General features: G+C 21.1%; 3 protein-coding genes across 3 annotated transcripts; 1 reads left to right on the top strand and 2 right to left on the bottom strand.

Annotated features, from left to right (window-relative positions):
• Positions 1 to 285: 285 nt before the first annotated feature.
• Positions 286 to 17661, bottom strand: PGAL8A_00417800 (dynein heavy chain, putative; the record flags this gene model as incomplete). The annotated part of the gene is made up of 1 exon (XM_028672894.1): positions 286 to 17661. The coding sequence occupies one exon, from the start codon at positions 17659 to 17661 to the stop codon at positions 286 to 288; it is 17376 nt and encodes a 5791-aa protein (XP_028529401.1).
• Positions 17662 to 18872: 1211 nt separating this feature from the next.
• On the bottom strand, positions 18873 to 22945 carry PGAL8A_00417900 (high molecular weight rhoptry protein 3, putative; the record flags this gene model as incomplete). Its single annotated transcript, XM_028672895.1, has 7 exons — positions 18873 to 19591; positions 19687 to 20478; positions 20601 to 20657; positions 20882 to 20944; positions 21138 to 22092; positions 22669 to 22778; positions 22894 to 22945. The coding sequence occupies 7 exons, from the start codon at positions 22943 to 22945 to the stop codon at positions 18873 to 18875; spliced, it is 2748 nt and encodes a 915-aa protein (XP_028529402.1).
• Positions 22946 to 25622: 2677 nt separating this feature from the next.
• Positions 25623 to 26336, top strand: PGAL8A_00418000 (conserved Plasmodium protein, unknown function; the record flags this gene model as incomplete). Its single annotated transcript, XM_028672896.1, has 1 exon — positions 25623 to 26336. The coding sequence occupies one exon, from the start codon at positions 25623 to 25625 to the stop codon at positions 26334 to 26336; it is 714 nt and encodes a 237-aa protein (XP_028529403.1).
• Positions 26337 to 26706: the final 370 nt, after the last annotated feature.

The raw sequence follows: 26706 nt of genomic DNA on the forward strand, positions 1-26706 counted from the left end.
TTCATAAAATAGACGCGAATTCATTTATTCATATTATATAAATACACAAAAAATGTAAGGGAAAAAATTATTTTTCTAAGAAAAAATTCGTTTACAAAAAAAAGTAATAAACAAAAAAAATTAGAAAAAATAATCATTAAAAACATGTTAAAAATGTTTTCTTCAAAAAAAGAGATTAAATAGTTACCTGTAGAAATATATGAAACTCTTAAAAAATTAGTTTTAAAATATAATAATTTTTTTAATAAATTTGTACGATTTATCATTAGCAAATTTTTTTTTTTTTTAATCTTTTGAGCATAATAAAGAAGTTCCTCTTAACTTCCAAATAGAAGGATCAATATCGGTTTTTAAATGTATTCTAAAAATAAAATATTTGTCAGTTCTAACATTATATTTATATACTGGGCAGTTATAAAACATGTGTTTATTATTTTCAATAAATTTTACTTTTTTATCTTTATTTGATACAACAGTGATATGAATAACAGGCATATTTTCGCATAAAACTTTTGGTGAACTTTCTTCTAGTTTACCTTCTTGCCAATTCCACTTAGATCCTTCAATAAATAGACCATGTATATTAAATCCATGTTCAGGAAATTCTTTTATTTTCTCTAAATCATAATTTTTTATGTCAGCATATAATACTACTTCATCTAAAGATAGTTGATCTTTTTTATTTAATCTTGTAATTTCTTGTTTCATACTGGTTAAAAATCCTTGAGGATTAAAAAATCCAGGTAACCAATAAGATTTTAATTTACCATTATGAATATAATTCATTATTTGTTCGTATCTTAAATTAAGAATATTAAGCCATTGATTTAAATTATGACACACCCAAGATATTTCTGTTTCACTAGCGTCATAAATCCATTTTTTTGGCACACATTGAGAATATATATATTTCGTATCATTTTGTAAATCAGATGTCATTATTTTTGAACCATCAATTGCACTAATTATATCATTTAAATTCATTTTGACTAAATCTATAACTTTTTTAATTCTTTCCATTTCTTGTAAAAAGAATACTTGTAAAGGAGAAAAATTATACTGCACTTGTTTATCGTCATCATAATTGAATTCCCAATATGTTATATCTATATCATTTATAAAATCATCTTCCTTTTCCATGTTAACATTTTTATTTTTGTTATCACCCTGAACATTTTTCACATTATTAGTATTATTACTAATTGGATTATTTAATAAGGCACTTCTCTGTAAAGTGTTATCATATGTATCATTATTATCCTTATTTTTATTTTTATAAGAACTGTTTTCTAATGCAGCAAAATTTTTAGTGGTATTTAAATTTGAAGTTATATTTAATTGTTGATTTGTCTGGATATTTGGTTGTTGGTTTTTATTTTTTCTATATATTATTTTTTTTATTTCTTCTAAATTTATCTCTGCTGGTAAAATCTTTAATATTCCTAGAGTGATTTCTTTCACTACAGTTTCCATACTTTTTTCTTCACCTTGATCTACATCTCTTGGTTGAATTTCTAAAATAGAATTTAAAACCTGTCTTGTTTCATTCACACGATAAGTTATTTCAGCATTATTATGTAAACCTAGAACTGACGGTGTATCAATATTTGGCAATTTTTCAATAAAATTTTTAAAATTAGTAATTTCAAAAAATTTAGGCATATTTAAATATTCAGAATTTATTTCATTTTTGGCTTTAAATAAATCTTCACTAAAATAATATTGAACATATGTTAATAATAATTCACGATCTAAATCATCTGTTACTTTTCCCCCGTATTGAACTTCTGCTAACATATAATGAATAGATTCCCAATCAATTGGTCTATTTACTAATAATGTGGAGTATAAATGTTTTTCAATAAATAAGAAAGAAGCGAATAAATCAGTTATGCTAAATTCATAAGGAACACACCAACCTAGAGGCCCAAATTTTTTTCGTTCGCACAATACACAGTGAAGATAAGATAATGAATAAATAATTTTCCTATACTTTTCATCATCAATTTTATCTAATATATCTTCCTTTATTATATCTTTATGTATTTTTCTCATATTGTTTTTGATTCCACTGCTTAAAGATGTAGATATTTTAATACTTCCATGTAAAATACAAATAGGAAATTCGTCATCTGGTTCTGATGTTAAAAATAAACGGAAATCTTCTTCAATATCATTTAATTTTTTTAGCATATTATAAACCTCAATTATAAAATTTTTATTTAAATGACAATTTTGCAATATTAACCAATTACCACTTATTAGTGCATTTTTTAATTTTTCTTTTGCTAAAATTTCTTGTCCCTCTCCCATAGATATTTTGTCTGTAGGATATTTTTTGAATTTTTTTGCAAAATCATCTATCATATTTGTAGGATCGCTAGCTAAAGACAATAAAAACAAAAAGGGCTTTCTATTACTTGATTCAGAAAATATATTTTCTAATGTTTCGTGTTTTATAGTATCACTATTTCTATTTAACACTTCATCTACAAATTTATTTGCACATAGTATAGTTCTATCTTCTCTCAAGCATCTTATTAAACACAACTTAATAAATGAGCATATTTTACTATTTACATCTAAGCGCTCATTATAATAAGGGATATTTCTATTTTCTATATCTAGTACATCATAATAATTTTTCCACGTATTCTCATTTAATTGTATAACATTTAATATATCATAGAAAAAACGATTATTTTTATCATTTCCAAAAGAATGGTTAGATAAAGAAACAATATTTTTATATAATTTTTCATTTTTAAATAACCATTTTGTAGAACTTACTTTTCCTTTACAACCTTTTCTATGTAAATCTATTTTATTCTTATTATTAACACTATTATCTATACCTATATTAGCAATATTATATTTGCTAACATTATTATTAGCTGTAATATTTGTTTGCTTTGCATTTTTTTCATTTTCATTAGGGTTCATTTTTTCACTTGTATTTAAGTAAGAACCTATAGTATCATTCATTATATTTTCTTTTTTCTCTTTCTTTTTTAGACCGTCCGTATGGTCATTTAATAAATTGCTGTTTAATAATTCTCTATTTATATCGTTTGATGGATTGTAATGGGATAGAGGATTTAAAAAAAAACTTATATCCTTATTACTTATTATATTGTCATATAATAATATTTTTAAAGATATTAATAATTTGAAAATTATTTTATGTTGGTCAAATAAGCATCTCTCCATGTAACTAATTATTAAGTTAGTTAATGTAGATAATATTGATTCAACCCGTTTTTTTATGTGTTGTCCTTTTTCTGCTCTTTTGATTGCTAAATCAAACTGTTCAAGAAATTGATGTAATGATGTGTTATATATATAATTTACATTGGTTATATCTACAATACAAAAATATAATATACTTCCTCTTAAGGCTACACTTCTATATTGTTCTCTTTTTTCATTTATTTCTTTTTTCTTCTCATTACTATCTCTTAATTTGGTTTCTAATTCTTTTGACAGTAACTTTGTGTTATTTAAAACTTCTATTAATTCTTCATCTTCTATTAAATTAGAACTACTAGTATTTAATTTATATAATAGTTGTTTATCTAAGTCTTGCAACGATTTAGTATTATCTTTGAGTTCTATCATTATATTTTTTAATGATATTTCCAAATGTTTTTGTTCTTCAGTTAATACTCTACCTAATAACTGGTCTTCTAATCCTTTAACAGTAACAGTAAAATCGATAACACAACATTTAGCATAAATTTCAGGGCTATAATTGGGATTAGGTAAATTGGTAGTCATAAATAAATTAAAGTTTTCGTCAAAAATAATTAAATTATTTTCTATTAATATGTAATTTTTTTTCCCTTTCTTTATAATTTGTTTTTCTAAAACAGAATCTAATATAGGATCAATATATTCTTCTACATTTTCAATTAATAATGTTTTTCCTTCACTTAAACAAAATTCTAAATTATCCTTAAATTTGCTGCTACTGAAAGTAGTGATACATCTCTGATTTGATAAATCGTTTTGAAATTCTTTGTTTTTTATCCAATTGCTTGCTTGGCATTGAGGATCTATAAGTAAAACATATTTATTAGTGTTTTCACATATCAATGCATTTTCTATACTTAATTTATCATTAGGTAATTTTTGAACACTCCAGTCACATATTTTTGTATCATCAGAGGAAAGTACATATTTAATTACATCAATATTAGAAGAAACAGGTATGTTTTTTATATTTTTTGTATAATGATAAAAAACATCATTTATAAGAAAATTTCTAAATTCTGTGTTGAACATACCACAATATGAGATAAAAGAAGAACAAATAAAAACATCTCCAACGATTTTTTTTTTAATATTAGAAAAATTATTAGAATCTTCTGTCCATCTTGCCTTTTCACTAGCTAATCCATTAATTAATTTATTAGCTTGTTCAATTCTTTGTTTTGTTTTTAAGGCTGTTTCTTCTAAAGTTTTTTTTTTTTTAAACATATTTTCTATATCTAGATTTAGATTATCAACAAACAGTTGTGCTTTTAATAGGGAATCTTCTGCTTCTGCTAACTGTTTTAAAGCATCTTCTAATCTTCCTGTTTGGATTTTTAAATAGCTCATTTTTGGTTTCACAATTTTTGATGCTTGATGATACATAGCCATAGCACCTACCCACTTACATAATCCTTCTGCTGCAACTGAAGCTTTTTTAGCTATTTGTGTCTTAAAAAAATTAGAATCAATATAAGGTTTTAAAAGCTCAATAGTTTCTTCATTAATGTTATCTTTTTCATTCTTAGAAAAATCAAATAACAAATTTAAAAATCTAATATCCGCCATTAATGGTTTCGCATATTCATCAAAAGAATCATGTATAAATTCTACGTGTTGTTTATTTACATATTTTATTTCAATTTTTGGTTCTTTTAACTTTCCTTGTAGTAATATTAATACACCATCAAAAACAATTCTTATAATATCAGATGGAGTTTTCATACTTTTTAATTCTGTTATATCTTTTGCTGTTATACTTTTAATTGCTTCTTCTGCTTCATGCAAATATGGTAATGCCGCTTTTAAATCTTTATCTGCTTCTTCTTGTTCTTTTAAAATGACATCCTTTTCTTTTATACATTTGTCTCTAAACTTAGAAACTTCTATACTTTGTTTTTCTGCTTTTAAAGATTCGTTTTTTACTTTTTCAAGTAATATATTAGTTTGTTCATCAGATTCCTTTAATTTTTCTTCTTCTGACGTTAGACTTTCTCTCATTTTTTGAACATCCATAGCAGCTTCATTTAATTTTTTTAAACCTATATCTACACTCTCTTTTAAAAATTTTATTTCTTCATATTTTTTAACGTACATTTGTTTGTACAAATCAATGAAAGATAAATATGATTTAGGAGTTACATAAGTATTTCTTCTCATTCGTTCTTTATAATTTTCACAAGTTTCAGAAACTTTATTGTGTACAATAGCGAATAAATTAAAAAAATCATTTTTCAATTTTTCTTCTATATCAATATTAAAATTATTTAAGTAAGCAGTGGACACATTAACAAGAGCTTCTAAAGGCCATTTCAAAAACCAATTTATAGTCACACAATTATATATACATGGAAACTGTTGATATCTTAATGCAAATTCTTTGTGAATTGGAGAAAAGCATAAAAATATATGAAGATTATTGCGAAAGTTATCTAGTAAGTAATCAAAAATTACATTAGATGAAACATTAAAGTCATTTATAACTTTTTCATCCTTTTTTTTCTTATGTTTTTCGTTACTCATACTATCACTATTATTTTCAATACTACTTAATGATGATTCATCACTTTTTACATCAGAATCTTTCGAATTATTTTCCATTTCTATATCATCCAAATTATAATTATCTTTTCTTTTTTTTTTTCCTCCTTTCAATTTTGATGATTGATTAGATTTGTTCATTTCTTTTAAGTAAGATTCTTTCATTTCAGCACAAATAGCTTCTTTTTCGTCTTTAATAAATAGTCCATAAACCAAACCAGTTGATAGAATAGAGTTTACATGTTCCAATATAAAATCATTTTTTTCTATATCACTATCACTTAACAAAAACGTAGTCTTTTTATTCATTTGACCAGCTGATATATATAAACTTTTTAGATCTTCAAAAAATAAATTTTTAGTATAAGTTTTAGTTATGTTAAGCTGAAATAACACTTGCTCACTTATAAAAACACTAAGTTTTGTTAATGATCTTTTTCCTGATCCTCCTACTCCTACAAGCATGCTTGATCCCTTTGGAGTTTGCATAATTCTATTTATAATTATTAGATGTTTTAAAGAATCATCAAAAAAAACAAGATCTAATTTTTTTACATTATTTACATTATATTCTTTCATATATTCATAAGCAATAAATCTTAATCTTTCAAAATCTTCAACAATTTTATAATCTTTCTTCATCCATGAAAAAGAAAAATTGTTAGAATTATCATCGTTATTTTCATCATTTGTTATTATCTCCTTATTATCCAAATTATTATTTTTATTTTGTATGTTATTCCCACTAAATAAAATATTTTCATTACTTATAATATTTATATTTTCAGAATTATCTTTATCAAATTGATTTTTATTATCTACTACGTTAGATGTATTTTTATTACAATCCATATTATTATTACCATTTTTTTGCTCTGGGCCTACATTTTCGATTAAATCATTTTCTATCATGTAATTTTGTTGTTCCTTTTCTGATACATAAAAATAACTGAAATATATATTTTTTTCAGCAATTTCTTTATAAGAAGGATAATACTTTTCAAAAATTAGTTTTAATTGATCTAATGAAAATTTTTTATCTTCCATTCGTGATAACTTATCAATTAAAACCCTTTCACATTCATGTTTCCATAAGCATAAGAAATTATACAAATTATTTTGAATAGTTTCAAAAGGGCATAGCAACATGGAATAAAATATCTTTGCCAAATCTCTTGTTGTATATAAATAATGAAAACGTGAAGGAACTGGTAACAGATGTTTTTTTAATTTTCCAAATAAATTAATCGTACATAAAATTATTTTATCAATATTATCAACAATTTCATTAGAAAATTTTTTCTTTGTGTTAAACTTGGTTCTTAATACTGTTCCATATATAGTATTTATGGAATTTAAATTATATGGAAGAATATTTACATTAAACCATTTAGATTTTAATCTTTTGGGTATATCGTTATTGCCACATCCAGGATGATTAATACATCCTATGTATTCTAAATCAATAATTTTTTTAAAATTTCCTCTTTTATCCTTATCTAAAAAGTAAAAACCTTGAAATTCAATCAGTTGCCTTAATAATTCTAATGTACTTTGATCTCCCCATTCATTAATCTTTGGCATAGACATATCATCAATAAAAATAATCGATTTTGTATTTCCAATTGGACCATATGTTTTACCTGTTTTTCTTTCTAATTCTGATTCAATAAATAATTGAAACTTTTCTGGGGTTGTAACACTAGAAAAATTAAACCTTTTAGTATTTTTATCTTGTTTCGATGTATACAATAAAGCTATAGACGTTTTTGCTGAACCAGTAGAACCTAATAACAAGGTACTTTTATAGGTGTGGAAATTGTAGCATTTAATAGGTATATTAGATATCAACTTTATAATGTGCTCAATTTTATTAGTTTCTATTGTTGGTATCAATATAGAGGATATAGACTTCATATTTCTTGGCATCTTAAATGGTGGTATATCCCATTTAACTAATTTTTTTAATTTCATATCAAAATAAAAATCGTAAATTAAGCAGCTATTGTCATTTTCAAATTCATCTAGTTCTTTATCACTTAATGTATCTGCTTTTTCAATATCCTTAATTTTTATTTCACTCTCTTTTTTTAATATATCATCATTTTTCCTTTCCTTTGAAATAATTTTATTACCCAAAATGTTTTTTAATATTGGAACATTTTTCAATAAAAAGTTATGAACTTTTAGTCTATCCTTGTATTCCAACAAGCCACATAATCCCCAAACAATAGAATATAACATTATTTCTTCACATTCCTCTACTTTTATTTGCTCATTTTTTGTTTCAGATATAAGAACACGATTATTTATATTATCCGTTTTTTCACCATCCTCCTCCTCTTCATTATGTTCATTTTCTTCATGTTTTTCATTTTCTTCGTTTCTTTTTTTTTCCCCTTTTTCCTTCTCATTTCCTTCTTTATTTTGTAAATCTTGCTTTACGTTTCCTGTACTTAATAAATGTTTCTTAGTAGAATCATTTAGTGTATTATTTTTTGTATCATTTATTCGGTTTGTGTTTTTATTTTTTTCCCCAGTTGGTATATGTTCTTTTGTTTTCATTGTATCTATTTCTTCGCTCTTTTTAATTTTTGCAGATAAAGTGTTTTCAGAATTTTCTATACAGTTATTTTCAGTGTGATGTTTTACATATTTCTCATTTTTATTCAATAATTTTTTTTCATTAGAATCAAAAAAAAATATTTTATGTAAATCTTCTTCATTGTACATAAAATTGTTTATTGAATTAATATACTGAACTAATAGAGAATTTAATAAATTAATTGTTTGCAAAATTAGAATAGAATCTGTTATCTCCATTACAAATTTGCAATTATTTTTCAAAAAATGTAAAATTTGAATTTTGTCTAAATAAAACATGAATAATTTATTAAATATTGGGAATAATGAAACTCCATAGGTATTTACATCCTTTAATTTTTGTAACCAGCTATAAATAAAAGGCTTATATCCTAAATCACCATCAGAAATATATACTATTCCTGTTCTGCTAACAGTAGCAGGGGAAGCGTTATTTAAATTTTCCACTTCAAAAGCTATTTTTGTATTATCAGTCATTGGAATTCTATCATTATTAGCTAATGTTAATATTTTATTATCATCTAAGACAGTGTTCAAATTTTCTATCCATATTGCATCAACAGGTCCATCACATACTATCCATGTGTCATATTTTAAATTGTTATTGTTATATTTTTCCCATATATTTGCAAATATACCTGGTGTCCATTCTTCACTTAAATTATCTTTAACTCCATACATGTGTTCAGAAGTTATTGCCTTTGGGTTTAAAGTAATAATTTTTGTAACAGTGCCTATATTTGTTAATGCAGCAGTTAAAATATTTAATATTTCTGTTTTCCCTGTCAAAGTATTACCAACTAACATGAAACCATGGCGAACTAAGGATGTTTCATATAACTGTAAGATTTTTAATATCCATTTATTTTTTGCACATAATTTTTTTTTCTTGATAATTTGTAATACATTATCTTCTATTAACTGATAACTTTTTTTTGTTATGTTATGAAATTTTGGAAAAACATCGTTTAATAAAGATAAAAATAAAAGTACATCATCATATATTAATTTTGATAAATTCATATCTCTTAAAGTACGCATTAATAACATTTCCTCATCGTTTTCACTTGCCCCTGCTGATCTTTTTGTATCTCCTGCAGTACGCAAAACAGACAAGATATTCCTTAAACCAAAATCATAATGTTTTTGCTTTGATAATTGTTCTTCGCATAAATTATATAAAGATTTAAATTTGTTACTTAAATTATCAATATCTAAATATCCAACAGATGCTAATTTAACCTTAATTATAATTTGCCTATCTGGAACCATCATGGAAATAAATCTAAAAAATATTTTTAGATTTTCTGGTAATAATTGTCTACCAGCATAGCCAGGATTCATAGTGATAAAATAAGCTGATGAAGGGTTTAAATTAATTGATTTTGAGTCTCCAGGAAATAAAAAATATTTTAATGATTGTTTTTTTGCGGTTACAATCGATTCAATCTGCATAGCAACAACAGATAAAACATCTAAATTAATTCTATTAAATTCATCAAAACATCCCCATAATCCACTTCTACATAGTCCTTTGAATATTTTTGCCATATCTTTGTATTTATGCTGATTTGAACAATTTGTTACAATTACATAAATACCCAAAGTTCTTCCCAAATCTTTTACTGTTTCTGTTTTCCCAGTTCCTGCTGGTCCAGCTGGTGCTCCTCCATAGCATAAACCTAAAGCTTGAGCACAAGTTAAATAACATCTATCCGTCAATGGAGTTATGCATAATCTTTCTTTTATACCTAGATATTCATAAGAATATATAAAGTCTACATCGGATATGCTAATTAAAATTATATTTTTTTCCACTTTATAATAGATCCTTGTTTGCTTTATCCAATCAAAATCTGTACATGTTTTAATTTTATGTTCTTTTATTTTAGTAGAAATTTCACTAAACAAGTCTCTCTGATGCACATGTATAGTAACTAAAGTTTCGTATTTGGTTCTATTTAATTTGGTACCTAAATCAGATAAGCATATATTTACTAGTTCAGACATTATATAATTAATTTTTTTGTTAGTTACTTTTAATATATTTTTTTCTGTATGATATTTATTTATGCATTTTTCTATATCATTAGTCCACATAACCTGTAAGCATATTAATGCAACTTGAGCTATATTTTTATCACAGAATTCTTTTAAATTAAGTGTTTTGAATAATTGAGAAGAACTAGCTACACCAATTTTACATTCTTTTTTTATTGCTTTTTGCATTTCTTTTTCTAATAAAATTAACCAGTTTTCAATATTACCATCAATAGTTACATGATTTACTAACTGTACTGTTTCTATATCATCTTTTTCTTTATTATTTATGCATATTATTCTTTTTTTATTTTGTATAGTTTTTATTGTCAAGTAGTTTATTGCATCAAATAATTTTATTAATTCTGATTGTATTATATTGATGTCTGATCCTTGAGATAATATTTTTAATAATACTAAATTAGATACAAAATAAAAGCGAGGGAATTTGCTTCTTTTTCCTTCTAAATAAGACTCTAAAGATTTCTGACAACTCTCTAATCCTTTTTGCATATTTGGTAGTAACTCCTTTAGCATACTACTTTGACAACATTCAATTACAATGGAAGATTCGTTAGCTATATTAATTATATTTATCCAGTCTTTATCAATCTGATGAAATCTCTTTGATTCAATTGGCATCTGCCTTGCTATATCTCCACTGGTAAATACACTTTCCATAGAACACCATAACATTTGTACCTTTATCCATCTTTCAACAATATCACTACAATCAGATAATTTATTTAATAACAGTAATAATTTATTTTTAAATGGTTTGCTATATTTTGTTGAATTTATATTATTTAATAGAATTTGACTCTCTTCTAAACTCTCTTGTATTTCAATAACTTTACTTCCAACTAGTATACACGCATAATCCCTATTTTTCCATTTGCTAAATTGAAAGCATGTTTCATTCCATATCTTATATTGTTCATTTATCTTTTCTTCGATACTTGCTTCTTTTTCTGCACTATCACAAATGTCTAATATATCATCTTTCTTTTTTAATAAATGATAATTTATAATATCTTTAATAAAAAAATCCATATTATCTAAATCTAGTTTATTTAAATTATTTATATATTCATCTTCATCTAAATATGCATTTTCATCTAATAACCCACTTTGAAAGGAATTTTCCTTTTTGTCTATTTCACCAGGAACATCTAAATATTTATTATGATATAATGCCTTCCCTTCATCTAACTTCACAATTTCTTGTTTATTTTCATTTTCTTGTTTATTTTCAATTTCCTTGTTATTTTCATTTTCTTGTTTATTTTCATTTTCTTGTTTATTTTCATTTTCTTGTTTATTTTCATTTTCTTGTTTAATTTCATTCTCTTGTTTATTTTCAATTTCCTTGTTATTTTCATTTTCCTTGTTATATTCATTTTCTTGTTTAATTTCATTTTCTTGTTTATTTTCATTTTCTTGTTTAATTTCATTTTCTTGTTTATTTTCATTTTCTTGTTTAATTTCATTTTCTTGATTATTTGTATTGTTTTTCAATTCATTGTCTTGCAAATTATTCTGTTCCTCAGACATTTTATCTTTATCTAACGTTTCTGTTTGTTTTAAATTTTTAGCTTCTGATTGTCCCTTTTCTTGAATTAAATTATTGTCTTCTTTATTTTCTCCCTTTTCCTTTTGATTTATTTTTTCGCTGCTTTTATATATTTTTTTTATCTTTTTTTCTTTTGTGTTGGTATCTTTTTTTTTTTTTTCTTTTAATACACTAATTATCTCTATCCAATGTCTTTTCAAAATTGTCTTTTTTTCTAATTCATCAACTACTGGTGTTATTTCTTTAAAATGAAAAATTTCTTTTATTAGATTTTTATAAATTACTGTTGTTTTTAAATTTTTAGGTAGTTGAGAGCACTTTTTTTCAAAAGACAATATTTCACTTTTTAATTCTTTCATTTTTATTATTCCATCATTCCATTTTAAGTTTTTCCATTCATTCAATTTTTCTTTTAATTGAACATATAGATCATATAGGGAATAAAAATTATTGATTTCAGTTGTACTTAAAAATAAATCAGAATGAGGTTGATGTTTTAAACCAAAAATTGACTCTCCTTTATAATAACTATTATATTTTTTCTTCAACATACTTATTTCTTCTTTATATCTTTTTAATAATTCGAAGGCATTTAAAGGGTTTATATTTTCACTTTTAAAATTCATTTTTAAAAAATTTTCTCTAAATATTTTTATATCTGTTTTAAAAGTATATATATTATTTATTAAATCATTTTTCATGCAATTTTTTTTTTCTTGTATTTCTTCCTCCACTTTTTTTGTTAAGGATATAAGTTCGTTAAATTTAGTTAAAATTACATTTTTTTTTTCGACTTCAAATTTGTACAATACTATAAAATTTTTTTTCATTAAATTTAATTTATTAAATGTGTTAAGCAGATTTTTATTATAAGACTCATCTAATTTGTATAATTCATTACATGACTTTTTTTTTTCTATCTTATTTATAAATTTTAACTGATAATTTTCTTCATCATCATACTGGTTAGAACTTCTTAAAGAATCAATTTGTTTTTTTAAAAAGTTAGTCATATAAAATTCCAGTATATCTAACATTTCGTTTATGGGTTTTAGCTCTATATCAATAGTTGATTCAAAAATGTGCACTTTTTTTATTATATTTATTACATAATAGAGTGAATCTATATCTATTATTTTCTTTTTCAATTTAACTTTATAAGTGTTCATTTTTTTTATTAATAAATCACTTTTTTTTTTTATAGGTGCAATAATTTTATTTGCACACTCTAATGTCTCATTTTCAATTATGTTTATTAAATACATCTTAAAACTCTCCAAATTAAATTTAAATACATTTAATACATAAAAACTCTCTATATTATTTATTTCTTTTTTTATGTTAATATATTGTCTTATTTTTTCTTCTTCTTCTTTATAATGTTTATAATCATATTCATTTTCCATATCAGAGCTGTTATTAGAATCCTCTTCGTCATTGTCATTGTCATTATCTTCTTCTTTATCATTTGTTTTATCATTAACGTTCATATTTTCTAATTCTTCTTCATTTGTAGTAAAATTAAATAAATTGTTTTCTTTTTCTTGATCTTCAATTTTATCATTCATATAATTTTCAACATCCAATACTGCATTTTTCAACATTATTTTGTTTTTTTCTATTTGACTGTTTTCGCTATTATTTGATTTTTCTTTGTTTTTCTCTAGTTCAAAATTTTTTATTATATATTTATATTTCTCAAATTTTAGAATAAAATTATCAACGATATTTTGAAATACAGATAATTTATCATTAAGTTTTATTAATTCTTTTTCAATATTTTTATCCTCTTTTATTTGATCATAAAAATTGAATTGAAATTTTAAATTATTAACACAGTTTTCATTTTCCATATCTAAATCGTCTAGTTTATTTCCTGATTCTTTCATATTTTTTTTAGAGAAAAAAGAGAAATCAAGTAGTTCTTCAAATATGTTTTTTTTGTTTGTATGTTCTTTATTATTTTCTTTCAAAGAAAGATTACTACTTTTTATTTCATCACATGTTTTATTATCGTCTTCCTTATGAAACTGTTTTATTAGTTCATCACTAGTTATCCAATTATCTATATAAATTAAATTATTTATAGAAACATTTATAATTTTTTTAATATTTTCCTTTATACTTTTTATAGATGGATTTACAACAATATCATTTTCGTGAATTAATATCAAAATTTCCATTTCATTTTTTATTTCATTTTTTTCACCTTTCTCAAAATTTGACCATGTATTAATTAAACCTTTAATATTTTTAAGATATATTTTTTTAATACTTGATATAAATATTTCATAATAAAAATTTCTTGTATAAATTATTTCTTCTTTCATAATATTACTTTTTAATTTATTTTCATAAACATATTGTATATTACTTAAGACATCAAAAATTGCAATTTGAATTTTTTTAGAAATAGAATTACAAATAACAATTCTTTTATTAAACTTTTTTTTTTGTTTATCTATAATTAACTTTTCATTTTTAAAGTCTAAAATTTTAAAAAGTAGCTTTATATTGTAATTAATATGATCGTCTATTATGTCATACAGAGATTTTATAGTTTCTTCAAAATATTTTATTTCATTATATAAATTATCAATGGAATCTTCAAGTGCATAATTATTCCATGTATATTTAACTAAAAAAGGTAATATTAATTTATCAATATATGCGTAAAAATTTTTTAAAGTTAAATCCATGTCTTTTTTTTTATTACTTTTCAATTTTTTTATTAATATTAATATATTATATAACTTATAGTAATAACTGTATATTTTAGTTTCTTGTGAAATCATATTTTTTATTTCATCTGGTATTTCAAAATTGAAAGACATAAATATTTTTGCTTCTCTTATTACTCGTTTGATTCTATGGTCAAAATTAACGATAACATTTTTTGTTTTAGGATGTTTAACAAAAACAGTAACATTTAAACTATTAATATTTTTTGAATAAGCTAACCAATGTTTAAATAATTTATTTTTATATTCTTCTATAAACTTGGTAATTTTTATGTATAATTTCAGCACTTCTTTTCCATTAGAACTTTTTAGTAGAATATTTTTTTTTTTTTTTTCTTTTTCTTTTCCCATATCTCTTGTATTATCTTTGTTATTTTCTTCTGATAATAATATTTTCATATCGTCTGTTTTTTTTTTTTCATGATCGTCTAATAATTTTAAAATTTGATCATTTATGTTATTAGTATTATTTATACTATTATTTGTATTCACATCATCTTCATTTGTACTAATTTTACATGATTTTTCTTTTTTGTTATTAATGCTTAATTTCCTATTTGAATTATTTAAATGTGGTAATTCAAAATAAGATGAATCATTACTATCCTCTTTATTGCTATTTTCATCTAAGAATATTTTAATTATGTGTTTTATTTTATAGTTAATACTAAGAATCCAAAAAATATTTTTTAAATAATTTACACTTTTGCTTAAATTTAAATTATTTTTATAGTTTTCTAAATCATTATTGATACAATTTAAAATTTCTAGAAATTGCAATAGTAGAATGTCATATTTGGTATTCAAAAAGTGAATGAGATAATCTCTTATGAAGCATTTCTTAAATTTGAAAAATATAAAAAAAGAAAGCATAATATTTGAACTATTATTTAACAAATTAACTATGTTTTCTTGTAAATCGCTTTCTAATTCTGATATATAAACTCTTAACTCTACAAAATCTCTATCAAAATAATTATCATTATAATTTAGCATATCGTCTGTATGCTTTAATTTAAATTCTTTTATATATTTATTAAATGTAGTTGTTATATTTTGTACGCAATCAAACTTTACTTTTCTTAAGTTTTTAAATTGTTTTATGCATAGAAATAAATCTACTAATTTTTTTAGGCGCCTACAGAAAATTTCTATCTTACAAAATATAACTTTAGTATTTAAATCAATAGATTTGTTTTTAGAATTATTTTCAAAAAAGGTTTTTATATTTTCAAATTCTTCTTTATACTTATCATATAACTTAAAGCATAATTCAAATTTTTCTATTAAATTATCAGGGTCTAGAAGCCATAAATTTTGCTTATTTTTTAACTTATCCATTCTAATATTCATATTTTTATTTTTCATGTTGTAATCACTTTCTTCTCTTTCACTTAATTTATTATTGAAATGTTCATTATCTTCATTCTCTTGATCATCAGACTCATCACTATCATCATCTACCTGATAGAAACAATCCTCATTATTGTCATTTCCATAATTCATATATCTACAATTATTTTTCTCTTTTTTATACATTTCCTCATAATCATCTTCATTATTATCTAAATTTTTATTAAAATTAACATCATTATTTTCCGTGTTGTTTATGTATTCTTGATCATTACTATTGTCAAAGTTTTGTTTATTTCCCTCTGATTTTGTATCTTCATATTCATTTTCTTTTATTTTGCCCTTTCTTTTGTTTTTTGGGACTTTTTTCTTATTCTTCTTTTTTTTTTTAGCACATAAAATTTCTTCTTTACATTTAATGACTATTTGGTTTGTAATTTTAATGAACAAATTATTGAGTTTATTAGGTGTGTTATAAAAACGTGCAACTAAGTAAATCATTTTAATAGAATTCAAAAGAGAAGGGATGTTATCTATAATGTTCTCCACATTGCATAAATATAATGATAAAATAAATTGTTCAACACTTTCTAAATATTTAATATTATCTTTACTCTCGTTAAATTCATTTTCAATTTTTGTTTCTAATTCTCTCCATTTGTTTAATATATCAAACGTGTATGTATATTTTTGTTCTTCGTTATTTGAGCTATTTATATTTATATTATTTATTATATTCTTAATTTCATTACTTCTTAACTCTTCGATAATGAATAATAAATATCTATGTTTGTATCTCCAATATTGTATCTCTATAAAAGGACCAACATCGGCATTTGATTCTTTATATTGCTGTATTTTTTGTTGCATGTCATTAAATAAATTTTCTAATATATTTAAATATTTTGTTAGATGAATTGTTTCACTTTTTTTCTTTTGTATTTTATTTTCTATTTCATTTACTTTTTTATTATATTGCTTAATAGAAATTTCACTATCATTTTCATTTATATCACTATTACTTTCGCAAATCATCTCATGTTCTTTTTTCATTTTTAACTTAACCTTCTTTATGTCTTCCAGAATAAAAATAAATTCGTTCAATTCCTTAATATATGTATCAAATTCCATTGTGAATTTATTTATTTCATCTGTTGAAATACTTTCATATATTATTCTATTATTAAGAAATAATGGATACATTACATTTTTTAGCATTAGTTTTAATGTATCTAATATATTTGGAGATAAAATACCATATAACATTTTGCTTTCATCTTTAATTCCATCATTTAAATATTTATAAAAATATACTATTTTTTGATTAAATTTTATATTTTCTTCTTTTACCATCACCATCTTATTATTTTCTACACCAAATAACAATATGTCATCTTTTTCATTACAAATAAAATTCTCAATAATGTTTTTTTTTTCTTCGATGTTGTTATCTATTAAATAATCAATACTATATTCATCTTTATAAGAAAATTTTAATTTCTTAAAAACCCATTTATATATATTATAAATTTGTGTATTCTCATTTTTCCTATCCATTTTTTTTTTTTTTTTTAATATTAATATATTACTATTTAAAATTTATATTAAAAATTACCTTTGTCAAATTTAGGTTATACAAAAATTTATTTATAGTTATTTTTATAAAAAAACTAAATATACATTTAAGTATATATGTATACTTTTTTATTTTATTTTAATAAAAAAATGTCTATTTTTTAATAATATCACATTTTATTAACTCACATATTATAATTATGGGGTTATTAAAATCATTATATAACAGTAAAAAAAATTCATTAATTAAAAGAATGCATTTAGGAGAAATTCAAATTTTAAAAATTAATTTTGTGTGTTAGAGAAGTCTAAATATTACAAATATATATATATATTATATATATTTATATGCTTAAGCGTGTCTTAGTAAAAGACAAAAAAAAAAAAATGTAAAGATATATATTATTTGGTTATTTTTTTTCTTTTTTATTCTTCCCATAATAATTATAAAGTTCTTAATATTGATATATGTAATCTAGTTATATGCAAAATATAATATAAACTAAATTACACATTTAAAATAAAAAAGGAAAAAAAAAAAAAAAAATACATTCTCATGAATATATATATATATATATATATATATATATATATATATATATATATATATATATATATATATTATAATAATTAATATAACTTTTAGTAAGGATAAACATAAAAAAAAAAAACATTAAAAATTATTAAAAAAACTAATAATTAAAGTTTTAAAATACACGAAGGAAAATATGAAAATGACAATTCTTCTATATTTAAAAAAAATATATTTTTTTTTATAATTAGAATAAATAAGAAATAATAGGTTTTTCATATGTTTTTATTACATATACAGATTTAACTCTAATCTAAATTTCCAATTTAACATGCTTGAAAAAAAATTCTATACTATATTTTTCTATTATTATTATATTATAAATGTAATTACAAATAATATTTGAATTTATTATTTTAAAATAATTTTAACTATACAATATTACAATATATGTGAAGTTAATTATGTTTTTATTTTAATTCAATATAGAACATTTTTTAAAAAAATATATTTTTTTCATTTATAATATGTTTACCAATGTTAGTTATTTTTCCTTTTTATATTTTAAAAACATTAGGAAGTTTCTATAATATTATTATTTAAAAGAATTTTTTGCATTTATAAATTTTTCCTTTCATATTTTATACTACTTTTTTTAATTTTACCTTTTTTTAAATAATTTTCTTAGGGCATTACTTTTTAAAAAAGATTCTACCTTTCTAGATATCCATCCCCTTTTTTTAGGACCTTTTTTTTTGGAATCATCTTTATCTAGTTTTTGTTTAGGTTTTACTAGATCTCCAAATTTACTACCTTTCGGTTTTTTTGGACTTTCACATTCTGAACCATCAGAAGTAGATACACTTTCTTCACTAGTTGAATCCAAGGCGCTTTTTTGTGTATATGGTTTTTGAGATTCACCAATTTCTTCAATTTTATCCATTTCTTCACTTATTTGTTGTTCTCTTTCTTTTACCATTTGAGATGTTACAAGAGACCTCTCACTTGAACCTTTTTCCAAATCTGTTTCATCTTCCCTGATTTTTCCTATGTACTTAGATAATTTTAATTGTAATTCTTGATCTTTGTTGTATACACATATATCTTTTCTTTCTGAAAGGATGTTTAAAAAGTTTGATTTATGATCTTTTTCCTCATCAGTAATCTCTACATCTTTGTCTTCCATGTATTCTTCATCTAATAATGCCTCAATAGATTCTCCTTTATCCACCTCAAAAAGCACATCCTCTTTTCTATAACCAATACCATCATTAGGTGTATCTAAATGTATAGGCATTTCTGATATTTCTTCCAATTTTGTTTCTTTTTTGGTTTCACCATCCATATAAAAATCTCGAAAATCCATAATTGTTCTGAAAACTTTAGAATGAAATATATATATATATATTTATATATATTATAAATATTACGTATATTTATGAATTATTATACTATATTTTAATTTTTTATTTTACCACTTTCTCTATCAAATATATCGTCACTCTCAAAATCTACGTATAAGGTAAACATTTTTAAGTACTTTTCACTTTTTATTAATTTTTGTAAACTTTTTATGATACGACTTGCTATATCTGGGTGAATCATTTTTGATTTTAAAACTGAGAAATGTTCCTTAAAATGACAATAAATTTGTTCATAATAATATACGTTTAGGTGTAGAACGGAAAGTATAGTTATAAGATAAAGAACAAATTTTTCAGAACCCTTATTGAAATATGACACAAGAAATTCAATTATTGCATACTCAAAAAAAGGACTAGAAGGGTTAGATGAAACTAAGTTAGATAAACCTAAATATAATGATAAAAATGTTTCAGATATGTAAAGGTTCCTCCTATATAGAACAGAAGGAACATGTAAAACTGCTTTGCTACATGCATTTGCATATTTTAGTGCAAACGTATTTTTATACAAAAAATTTCCTTTTAAATAAGTTACACTATTAAAAAATTTATGTAAATATAATGATGTATATCTTGTTAAGGATAGAATACTCTCTAAATTCAAAATTTGTCTAATAATATTATACATTTCCACAAAAGTGGCTAATACAATACACTGAATACGAAATCCTTTAGGTATATCATCATGTATAACATAAAAATCTTTTACTATTTGTTTATCAACGGGTATTTTAGTGAGAGTATTATTTTCAATAATTTTACATATTTTTTCTGTGACAACTCCTTTCATCGTTTCAACCTCTAATTGAATATCTAAACTCTTTTGTACTTTACTGCATTCCACTAAAAAGAAAAATACACAGATATATATTTTAATCTCTTCCATTATAAAAAAATAAAATTATGATTATCAAAATAAAGTAAAATTAAAAAAGCAAATCATAAATATGTTATATTCTTTTCACCTTCTTGTTGAACATCCTTAAAAGAAAATTCGGTAATATTGTGATTTAATTCTTCAACTGAAAAGTTGGAAAAATATAAAACAAATATAATAAAATTTAAACATGTGAAAATGAAAAAGAAAAGGAAAAAAAAATTATTAACATATTAAGCAAAATAATAAACATTAAAAATCGACAATTGAATTTCTAATTTTTTGATTAAAAAACATTTTAGTGATTTATTTTCATATTTTCTTCACATATTTATTTATTATTATATTTTTCTTTTTTTTTCTTAATACCTGAAACTGGGCTAATAGGTGATGACATTTTTTTAAAGTAGTAAAAAAACCTACGCAGTTTGTCTAAATAATATAAATATATATATATATATATATGTATGTAAATTATTATATATAACACAAAGTTACACAAAGAATTTAAAAAAATAAAAAAAAGGTGAACAGGCTATAAAATTTTAATTTAATATATATAATTGTGTGTGTATATATAAATACATATATTATTATTAATAAAATTAAATTTTTCAAATATTACCAGCAATACTATCTGCATATGTACTTAGATTAGGTAGTGTTTGTATTTCAACTTCATAGTATGGACTTTTCGGAATTTCACCATGAAAAGACAAGAATATTAAGTTTTTACTATTAAGTATTTTAAAAGTTCCTGATTCTATATTATTTGAATTTTCTTCAATATCACTTGGCTTATATACCTTAAATACTGGAACATTCCATACAGATTGTGGTTTTACTAAACTTATATTTCTATCTTGTAAAAATTGTTTAAAATTGTCTAAATAGGAACCTTTCAAATTTGTAAAAAGAAAATATAAATGTTTACATAAAGAAGCAGCATATTCTGTTTTTATTTCTCTATCACAGGATTTTCTTATATAATTATCAAGACATTTCAAAATAGTCTTTTCCGATTGACAATCTTTATTATAGTGCAATTTTAAATTGTAAACTGGACAAATAATAGATATATCATCTTCATTATCTATTATTTTTTTTAATTCTTTTTTTCTTTTATCATCATGCATATTAGTATATAAATATTTGATGGCTGTAACTTGAGATCCAATTGCACCCAAATATATTTTATATTCATCTTTAGTTAATTCAAAAGTTAACTCATGTTCTTCATCATCACTTTCTCTTATAGTTGTTTTTATTATTGGTGGTAAGATGCAATACTTATGAAATTCTTTAATTGGAAATACAGTAAATTTTCCAACTAGTATAGCATGACGGTTATAATACGAAAGAAAATTTTTTTGCTCTGTATTAAGATGCATAATCAGTTTATTAATGTCTGGTTCTTTGAATTCTAATAAAAATTCAGATACCCATGTACGATTTACACAATCTGATAAGTCTCTAGTTTTTTTATCTTTTAGTTTTTCTGGGACTCTAAAGGGAACGGACAAATAATGCTCTACAAACCAATAAAACTGTTCAGGTTCCAACACAAAATCTAAAAAGGACTAAAAAATTAAAAACAGAAAAAAAAACTATTTTTTATACATAAAATAAATAATTTTACTATAAGATTTATTGATAATTTAATAATTATTTGGTTATTATTTCTATTTTTTATTAACACATTATTATTATTTGCATATATTTTACTTTTACATATAACATACAAATTTTATTTAATATTATTAAAATAATATTTATATATTGTTTGTTATTTAAACTATTTTTACTTTAGTTTCTTAATATATTATTCCATACCTTATACATAAAGAAGTACAAAATAAAATTTGTATATATTTAGAATAGAATATTTAAATATTTTTATTATAAAATGTATTTAATGTAAAGAAATTTTTTTTAATACATTATAAATATGTTACACATTTTAAATATAAATAACATAATTCAAAAAATAATATAAAATAAAGTAGTAATTTTTTTTTTTTTAATAAAATATATATGTTTAAGAAATTCTAATGTGTTTTCTATAAAAGATAACTTTTTTATACATTATATATATAGGAAGCATTTTAATTATGAGAATTTTACACTTAATTTTTTAATTAAATCTTTCTCCTTACATCAACATCAGGTCCATTCTCTTTTAAATTATAATAGGCTATAAAATTACATTCTAAAAGAACTTTTAAATTTTGGGTTAAATATCCACTATAAGGATTTCTTCCAGTTACTTTATATGGAAAAAAAAAAGAAAGAAAACAATAAAATATAATCAAATCAAAAAATTAATTTAATAAAATTGAAAAAAAAAAAAAAATAATAAATAAAATTTTTTGACAAATTACCTAAAAGAGATGAAAATATTATAAAAAGTGTTACAAAAAGTTGACTTTTCATAGTTTTATATTTTTCAAATTAGAATCCTTAAAAAAAAAATAAATAAAAAATTAAAAAAAAATAAAATTAAATATATACAATAAAGATAAAGGAATATATTAATGCACCTACTACAATTTTCTAGAAGCTTTTTTAATATTAGAGTCATAGGATACTATTTTTATGTATAAATTTCTAATTCGTTTCCTCTTATTCTAGTATTTTATTAGTATCATATAAAGTTTTTAATTATGGAAATTTTAATTTTCTAAAATATTATTATTTATTTACTTATTTATTATTATTATTATTATTATCTTTTTTTTTTTTTTTTTTTTTTTTTTTTTTTTTTTTTTTTTTTTTTTTTTTGATCTGAATATTATTGATAAATTAAAACATTTATATTAAATATACTTTTAATACTACAACAGAATATATAAAAAATTATATAAATTTATTAAAGATAAAACTCATTTTATGTATTCTTAATGTATTCTTTAATAAAAAAAAAAAAAAAAAAAAAAAGATACTTATTTTTAAAAACAATATTAATATTACATCAAATACTAAAACTTAAAATCCTAATAAAAAAAACTTATCTATTTATTTTATTAAGTAAATTTTTTTTTTTTTATTATATAAAAAACTTTAAGAACTTTTGCTAATAAAATAAAAAAAAAAAAATCATTAATTATAATTAGATATCTAAAAAAAAAAATTAAATGTATCACAAAAAAATTTTTTTAGATAAAATGAATTATTCTTTATGTTATACGAATGATTCTAATTAGAGGCAGTAAAATTCTTAATATAAAAAACATTTCTTTTAGTAATATTTTATTTTAAAGCTTTGTAAACAGAATCTTTCGTGAAATTTTATTTTCCAAATGTTAAAAATTGTTTGAAAAATACATTAACTATAGGAAAAATACTTTTATTTATTTACATCTTTCTCATATATATAAATTGTTACTGCTCAGAAAAATAAAAAAAATAAAAATATTAATTGTAATGCACCTTTATGCACCACCCTGCATTTATAATTAATTCAAAGAACACATTCAAGTAAAAAAAAAAAAAATGATATATTTATTTTATTTTTTATATATAATTATAAATAATTTTAGAAAACATAGAAATGTATTTGAATTAAAAGAACTGTTTTTAAAAAAAATGCTTGCTTATATGTATAAAAAAGATAGAAAGTATTTCATTTGCTTTATTTTTCATAGAACAATCCATTTTTCTTAAGAAATAAGAGAAAATTATAAATATTATTTATATAATTTATTTATTTTTGTCTTATATACGATACATATTAATTATCTCCTTTTTAATTATTATTATTATTTTTTTTTTTATTTCATGTTGATTTTGTTAGTAAAAGAAATATAAAAAAAAAAAAAATAAATATATGAATAAAATGAGGTGGATCACTCTTTCTTATTAAATAATTAATGAAATTAAATTATGGTTTTTAATTATTTTACTATTTGAATTATTTATTTAAAAAAAATGTAGTAATATAAAAATTCAAAGGATGGTAAAGACATTATGTATTACAATATTTTTATATTCCTTTAAAAAAAGAAAATTATTATAATATATATAATAAATTTTAATTAGTTTCATATTTTTTTCACTTGTTTTATTATTCTTTATTTTTTATTATTTATATATTATATTATTCTTTTATATATTTTTACTTACATTTTGTATGTTTTTATTTTTTTTATTTTTTTTACTCTAAAATTATTAATTTTTATTGCTTAAAGATTAGCAAAAATTATTTTTCGAAAATTATTGTAAATTAGTAAAATCGAAGAAAACACTTTATTTGCTTTTAAATATTTATATATAATTTTTTATTATTTATTTTTGTTATTTTTTGTTTTATATTTTAATTTATATTACTTTTTTTTTTTTTTTTTTGTTATTTTATATTTCTTTATCATTTGTAATTTTATTGTGTATTTCTTTATGTTTTGTTGTTTCATTTGGTATTTCTTCGTTTTTTTTTTATTTTATTCCGTATTTTTTTGATTTATGTTATTTTATTGTATGTTTATAAATTTTTATTAAACTTTATATGTATTGTTCATTTATTTATTTATCTTTTTTTTTTTTTTTTTTTTTTGTTAACTATTGAATGCACCTTTATTTTTGTTTTTTAGCTACCTAAACAATTTATGCTTATTAAAAAGTATTTTTCATATTATTTTTATGCATTCATACATTTTAATTATTAATGAATTAAATTTAGAATAATTAATTAGTTAATAAGTTGATTACTCAATCTTTTTTTCTATTTTTTTTTCATTTTTAAGAAAAAAATAAACGCGAATTTTAAATGTATGCTAATACTAATTTGTATTTATTTTTTTTTTATATCTACTATATAAAATAAAAAGAAAATAATTTTTTTTTTTTATAAGTCTTTTTATTTTATATATCTTTTACATAGTTATAATATAAAATAAAAAGATGCTTTTTTTTTTTTTTTTATCTTTTTTTTGATTTTTTATATTTACCAAATATTTATATATGAAAAAAATTGGTGAAAAAAAAAATTTATGAATAATTGCTTTTCATATTTTCTTGAAGGCATGCTGTTAATTTATTTTCTTTTTACTCTCCTATTTATATTTAGATTGTTTTTTTTTCATTTTTTTTTCTTTTACCTTTACATAAAAATATAATGTATGAATCTGGTAATAAATATATGTTTGATGTAAAAAGATGTATAAGAATTTATAGGTTTTGTCTTATTTTACATTTAATTTTGGCAATATTGCAGCTATTTACACCTCGCCCATTTTTATTTATTGCACATTTAGCTGTATTTTTTATTGGAATTGATTGTTTTTGTTCATATTTAACTTTTAAGTATTTTTGTTTTACTGTTGTTAATATGATATGCGGCATTAGTGACTTTATATGGTTACTTTTTAAATGTATTGGAAAAAATAGATTTAAATGGTTAGACCCAAAATACTATTGGAAAATAATCAATATTGATAATATTTTTCTTCAATTTTTTTCTACTTCTTTACATTATATGTTTGATGAAAAAAAAAATTATGAAACACCTCAAAATATGCAAAAAAAATATGAATATATAAAAAACTTTTTTAAGTTATTACCGGTACAGAAAAAAATATGCGTATGGAAAATATATATAGAATTATTTATAATAATAGTAGGGATATTTTTATATTTTATGGGTTCATACATTAGTTGGCAATTATATAAATATACATTAAATTACAATCAAAACGATCTGTTATTTCATAACTATCATTATGGTACATTTCACGAAGATAATAATCAAAATTCACCTTCGTCACAGAATGATTTTATTCCGTTTATCGGACAACCATACAGAATTTCTGACTTTTTAGAAAAAAAATAACGTACATATATTATATATATAGAAAAGTATCTTTTTTAATAAATATGTTTTTTATTTATATGAAAAAAATTTTTCTTTTTATGAATTGTTAATTTTTTTGTTTATAATTATTATTTCATATTTTATAAATATATTTTTTTCGTATATATATTGTTATTGTTTTATTTGTTTTGTTTTTGTTTTTTTATACATTTTTTTTTATTTATAATTGCTATTTTATTATTATTATTATTTTTTTTTTTTTTTTTTGGTATAATTCTCTATTATATGAAAATAAGTTGTGAATTTAAATTATTATATTTTTTTTAATATAAATAAGTTTTTTCTATTTCAATTACATAGTATCATAACAATGAAATGTATAAATGTA

Source organism: Plasmodium gallinaceum (genome assembly GCF_900005855.1).
Source record: "Plasmodium gallinaceum strain 8A genome assembly, contig: PGAL8A_v1_119, whole genome shotgun sequence".
NCBI classification, from domain to species: Eukaryota; Apicomplexa; class Aconoidasida; order Haemosporida; family Plasmodiidae; genus Plasmodium; species Plasmodium gallinaceum.